Source organism: Grammomys surdaster, unplaced genomic scaffold (genome assembly GCF_004785775.1).
Source record: "Grammomys surdaster isolate TR1022 unplaced genomic scaffold, NIH_TR_1.0 126185, whole genome shotgun sequence".
Lineage (NCBI taxonomy): Eukaryota > Metazoa > Chordata > Mammalia > Rodentia > Muridae > Grammomys > Grammomys surdaster.
Window position 1 is genome coordinate 742,358 of NW_021620991.1, and position 6,291 is coordinate 748,648.

The window sequence follows — 6,291 nt, forward strand, 5'->3', positions numbered from 1 at the left end:
ACACACATCACACACAAACATCACATACACATCTCACACACACATCATACAGACACACATCACACACATCACACAGATACCACACACACCCACACAGATATACATCACACACACATCACACACAGACACATAACATACACATTACACATCACACAGACACACATCACGCACACAGACAGACACAGACACATCACACACAAATCACACACATACATATCACACACACATCACACAGACACACATCAAACACACATCACACACACAGACACACAACAGACATCACACAGACACACAAAAGACATTTCACACACAGACACAACAGACATCACACACACATCACAGAGACACACATCTCACACACACAGAGGCATGGATTATACACAAATCACACACACATCACACACACATCACACACCCACACAGATATACATCACACACACATCACACACAGACACAGGTAACATACACATTACACATCACACACACACACACATCGAACATGAGAAAGAGACAGACAGAGACAGAGACAGAAAGTTCAGTGATGGAGAGAACCCACGCTCCCCTGAGGCTGAGTAACCTGGGCGGGGCTGGGAGGCAGATGTGGCAGTGGCTGTGGTGCTGCCAAGGAAACGGGTCCTGACAGTCAACAGGAAGCTCTCCCAAATGGACACATCTCGAGACCCCAGATGGAAACAAATACATTCTCAGAGGGAAACCTTCCCCACTTACATCATACAGGAGGCCAAAGACAAAGGCCACGGGGATGCGAATTTATGTTTATGCATCATGTGACTTGAGTACTTTCATGTGTCCCCTGGATTTTCTTCCCTCCAGGAGACCTGAGTACTTCCATGTGTCCCCTGGATTTTCTTCCCTCCAGGAGACCTGAGTACTTCCATGTGTCCCCTCGAATTTCTTCCCTCCAGGAGACCTGAGTACTTTCATGTGTCCCCTGGATTTTCTTCCCTCCAGGAGACCTGAGTACTTCCATGTGTCCCCTGGAATTTCTTCCCTCCAGGAGACCTGAGTACTTTCATGTGTCCCCTCGAATTCCTTCCCTCCAGGAGAGGAACATGACCAGCTAAATCTGCGCCTGGAAGAGGGTCCCCTGACACAGAGATGCTCAACCTGAGTCTGGCTTGGATCAGCTTGACCTCAGCCAAGGATAGATAGTAGGTAACTTGTTTTGGGCACTTGGGTGGTGGGTCTTTTACAGGTATCTACGTGACACAGAACATAATATACTATTTGAATTACCTAAAGAAATGAAATAGCTAAAAGTGACAACGTAAAACTATTTGAAAAAGAATCAGCTATACCATATGGGACAGAGGTGTTCAGTGGGCTTGCTGTGCAAACCTGGCAACCTATTGTGAAAAGAATTGACTCCCAAAAGTTGTTCTTGTACTATGTGGTGTGTATGCAACTACACTCACATATGCCTGTCTCTCTCTGTCTCCGTCTGTCTTTCTGTCTCCTCTCTGTCTCTGTCTCTGTCTCCTCTCTCTGCCTCCATCTCTGTCTCCCTCTGTTTCTGTCTCTCTGTCTTTGTCTTTCTCCCTGTCTCTGTCTGTCTCCCTCTCTCTGTCTCTCTATCTCTCTGTCTCTCTGTCTCTCTCTCTCTCTCTTTTATCCCTCTCTCGATTTCCCTCTGTTTCTCTCTCTCTTTCTCCCTCTCTCGATCTCCCTCTCTGTTTCTCTGTGTCTTTTCCTCCCCTCTGTCTCCCTGTCTGTCTCTCTTTGTCTCCCTCTCTCTATCTCCTTCTGTCTCTGACTCTGTCTCTCTCATACACACACACACACACACACACCTATACATTTTCACACACACACAAATAACAAATTCGATAAGACATTATTTTTTAAAAAGAAAAGCATGTAGTTGTTTAACTTTATAAACAATTGCAGACCCAGAATGTATGGAGTCAACTAACGATTTACAACAGATCGTTTCCAGGTGGGCATCACTGAGGCATCTGAAGAGAGACTTAGTGCTAGAATGATACTCTATGGGAATTTACCAGGAATGCAGGCCAAAGCCAGAGACAGAAACAATCACAGAAAAAAATGAACATCACAAAGGGCAAGACTGAGAAAAGGCAAGTGTATAAGCAACCAGAATTTTCTTTCATTAATGTATTTCTTGTTTGTGTATGGGGAATGGATACAGGCACATGTGTGTGGAGGTCGGACCGAGGTCAGTCTTGTTATTGTTTCTCAGTATGGGGAGGTCAGAGGTCAGCCTTTTCAGACAGGCTCCACCTTATCTTTTGAGATGGTATTTCTCACTGGCAGGCTGCTCACCAGATGTTAGGCTGGCTACAGGGATCCCTCTCCTTAATGCTGGGCTTTTTAATGAATGAACTGCCATGCCTGGTTTTCCTATATGGATTCTGGGGATTGAACTCAGGTCTTTGCTTGCACAGCAAACACTTTACTGACTGAGCTCTCTCCACAGCCCTGTTAGCAGACTTCTGTGTGTGTATGTTTGTGTGTGTGTTTGTGTGCATGTGTGTATGTGTGTGTGTGATTCAATACAACAAATCCTAGCTGGAAGGAATACAATTGTTTTCTTAGATTTCTCATGATAAAAACAGAAGCGCGTTTTAATCTGACAGACTGGTGTTCGTTAGACTGATAGGTTCTGAACAGCGCCGTGCCAGTCGGCACTAGATCTCACCCTTGGGTTTGCTGAGAAGGGCAGGCTGTGTGACTGAGAGATGAAAGCAAAGTTATTTTCACATCCGCACATGCTGACGATTTGCAGCAGATTACTTCCAGGTGGGCATCGAGAGGTGTCTGATCACCAGAAAAGCCTGAAGTCTTGTAGCACTGTAGATTTGGAATTCTTGTTCTGGAAGATTCCCTAGTCCTACCGATCCTGTTAAGGGCTGAAGCACTAAATCCCAGCATATGTGCGTTTGTGTACGTGTGTGTGTGTGTGTCTGCGCGCGTGTGTTAGGGTGGGGAATCAAGGTTGTTATAACGTGAGGAAGTTATTACGACATGGGACAATTAAAAGCGACAGTAACCGTATATGTTCTGTGTGTGGTACTTAAAAACACGGTAGAAATACGTGATAGCAATACCGTGTGAACAGGACCTCTCTCTCTGCGTGTGTGTGTGTGTGTGTGTGTGTGTTTGAGAGAGAAAGGGAGAGAGAGAGAGAGAGAGAGAGAGAGAGCTGCCACTCAGGAAGCAGCTTGATCACACTTCATCTGCACATAAGAAGCATGGAAACAGAGCAGGAAGTGGAGGCGAGCTACAAAGCCCACTCCCCAGTGACGTGCTTCCGTCAGCAAGGCTCCACCTCCTGAGGGTTCCATAACCTTTCCAACAGCGCCACCAGGCGGAGACCAAGTGATCGAACACGGGCTCCCACGCCAGGCATTTTTATGTCCAAAGAAAACCCCACAATGACCAACCTGATATTCAAGCTGCCTCATAACCAATAAACTGTTTTAGAGGTGCTGGTTGAAAACGGGTGTGGAGGCGTACCCCTGTAATCCCGGCACTTGCTGGATAGGGACAAAAAGATCAGAAGTTCAGGGTCATTCTTGACTATACAGTAAGTTGGAGGCTAGCCTGGGCTACATGAGATCCTCTAAGTATTTTTAAATACAGCATAAAATATATAAATGACAAGGGTGGGCGTAAGCAAAAGCTTTGGAGACATCTGTATTGAGATGTGTAAGCTTGGTGTCTCGGACGAAAGCTAATTTACCTTCGTACAGGACGGAAGGTCAACGATCAGGTTAGTGGCAAGACTGACTTCTTGTTACTAAATGGGATAGCGACAAGTGTGGTGGCCATTTTTCTAAGCATTCCTGTTGCATTAAGTTTTCAAACCCTCGTGCGAGCCTCTAATGCATGCACTCCTATCAATTCTGTTTTGCAGGCCAGGAAACTGAAGTACTCAGGAAACTGAGATATCGTGGAGGTTGTCGGAGGTTGCACAGCAGAGACAGGAGCTGGAATGCCCCACCAGGCTGTATAGCTGGGCACTGGTGTGCATACCACCTCAGGCCCTTCCTGTCCTCACTGGGTAACATTAGGAGAAAAAGTCCAGAGATGAGCTGCAGACTTCAGTGACACAGCTCAGGCCCAGGCTGGTGACATCTTCCTGCAAAGAGGGCTGCTAGCAGGCTCAACCTCACCTACGGAGCTTATGCTGCTCAGCCAGGAAAGGAACATAAGGACAAACAAGTGGGCAAGGCAGCGTGCCACTAAAACTTTATTTACAAAAACAGACAGAGGCTGTGGTCAGCCTGTTAGTATTCTGTCTAAACTCCACCCCCACAGTTACCTGGCAACAGCCAGGTATGCTCCGCCCCACAGTTACCTGGCAACAGCCAGGTAGGCCTGCCCACTATAAAAGGGGCTGCTTGCCGCCTCCTCTCTTGTTCTCTTGTTCTCTTGCTCTCTTGCCTCTAGCTTCTCTCTGTCCCCCTCACCCCTCCCCACTTCCCTTCCCCCTCTCTCCACGTGGTCATGGCTGGCCTCCACTTCTCTCCTCTCTCTCCGCTATCTTCTCCCGTTTCTCTCCCCACCTTTGCCCTCTGCCCTGAATAAACCCCCTCCCCTTTGGAACCATTTGGTCCGGTGTTGTCTGTTCTAAGCTGCACGCCGAAATCTAACACAGCCAACCTGGAGAAAGACTATGGTTGCTTGTGAACAGAATTCCAGATGACCATGAGTGTAGGCACAGTACCCAGCTATCTATGAAAATGCTTGACGTTCAGAGCCTGCCGGATGGCTCAAGGACAAAGACACTTGGTCAGAAAGACTGGGACCTGAGACTGATGCTCAGAATCCAGGTAAAGGTGGGAGGATTCGAGCAACTCCAAAAGGTAGTCTCAGACCTTCGTATCATGCCACCACACACCACACTACAAAGCACACAAAATAAAATAGGATTGGGGGGGGGGGGCGATTTGCTTATAATTTTAACCTAGCAAATAATTAAAAGGAAAAAAATCAGCAACTATCAAAAGGATAAAGAAAGAATCTCAAGCAAGTTGAGGGGGAAAATAGCTCAGATTGAACAAAGGCGAGAAAGGCTGAAGATGCATCAGAGACACAATCATGGTAGACAAAAGACAGATTCTGGAGATCCAGGGAATGCAAATAAGAAAAATCCTCCCAGTAAAAGACAAACTCAAATCCCAGCCTTGTATGCCTGCAGGAGAAACGACGGAGCGGTACACAGAACGCTTCCGATAAGAGAGAACTGAAGTACTCGTATTTAATTTTCTGGACCCAGCCAGAGGGTAGTGCCCGCCTTTAATCCCAGCACTCAGGAGGTAGAGGGAGGTAGATCTCTGAGTTCGAGGCCAGCCTGGTCTACAGAGTGAGTTCCAGGACAGCCAGAGGTATACAGAGAAACTGTCTTGAAAAAACCAAGCCAAACCAAACCAAAGAAAAACCACAATTACAACAGGAAAAACAATTCTCTGGACCCATGTGGTGACAGGAAAAACTGACCCTACAAATTGTCCTCTGACCTTCATGTGTGTGTGTCTGTCACGACATGCTCAGCCTCAAACAAATTTAACAAAAATTGCAAATAAATTGTTTTTATTTTTACGTATATGGGTGGTTTGCTTGTACTATGTATGCCTGTGTTACCATGTGTATGTCTGATGCCCACGGAAGCCAGAAGAAGATATCAGTTCCTCTGGAACTAGAATTCCACACAGTTGTTAGCTGCCATGTGGGTGCCGGGAATCAAACTCCTGTCCTTTGGAAGAACAGCCAGTGGTCTTAGCCACTGAGCCATCTCTCAGCCCCATGGAAAAAGATTTTTTTTTTTAAGGAACAGAATCCAGAATGAGTATTGCCATAGTGATGTGTAGTAGACTGATACTGTATTATAATTATATCTAATTACAAAATTGCTGAGGCGTAGCACTCATACACATAAAGATAAATAAGTCACATATATATAATTGCATAAATTCATGAACCAAGTTTGTAGTTTATGGCTATTTTTTTGGTGAGGAGTGTTTGAGGAAAGCACATTAGAGTTCTCCCTCCCTTTTTAAAATTCTATTTTGTTTGATGTGTGTGTGTATAGGTGTGTGTGTGTGTCTGTATGTGTGCTGTGTGTGTGTGTCTGTATGTGTGCTGTGTGTGTGTGTGCTGTGTGTGTGTGCTGTGTGTGTGTTGTGCTGTGTGTGTGTTGTGCTGTGTGTGTATGTGCTATGTGTGTGTATGTATGCTCTGTGTGTGTGTGCTGTGTGTATGTGTGCTGTGTGTGTGTATGCTGTGTGTATGTGTGCTGTGTGTGTG

At 46.0% G+C, this 6,291-nt stretch overlaps 1 protein-coding gene across 3 annotated transcripts in view; it reads right to left on the minus strand.

Annotated features, from left to right (window-relative positions):
• Mmel1 (membrane metalloendopeptidase like 1) overlaps positions 1-6,291 on the minus strand; it is a 30,598-nt gene that overhangs the window by 18,744 nt on the left and 5,563 nt on the right. Inside the window, exon 2 of one of the 3 annotated variants that reach the window (XM_028757819.1) lies at positions 3,104-3,109. The exons of the other annotated variants lie outside the window; for them this stretch is intronic. Within the exon in view, the coding sequence (XP_028613652.1) occupies positions 3,104-3,109 (6 nt within the window). The remainder of the gene's footprint in view (positions 1-3,103; positions 3,110-6,291) is intronic. 3 annotated transcript variants of the gene reach the window in all.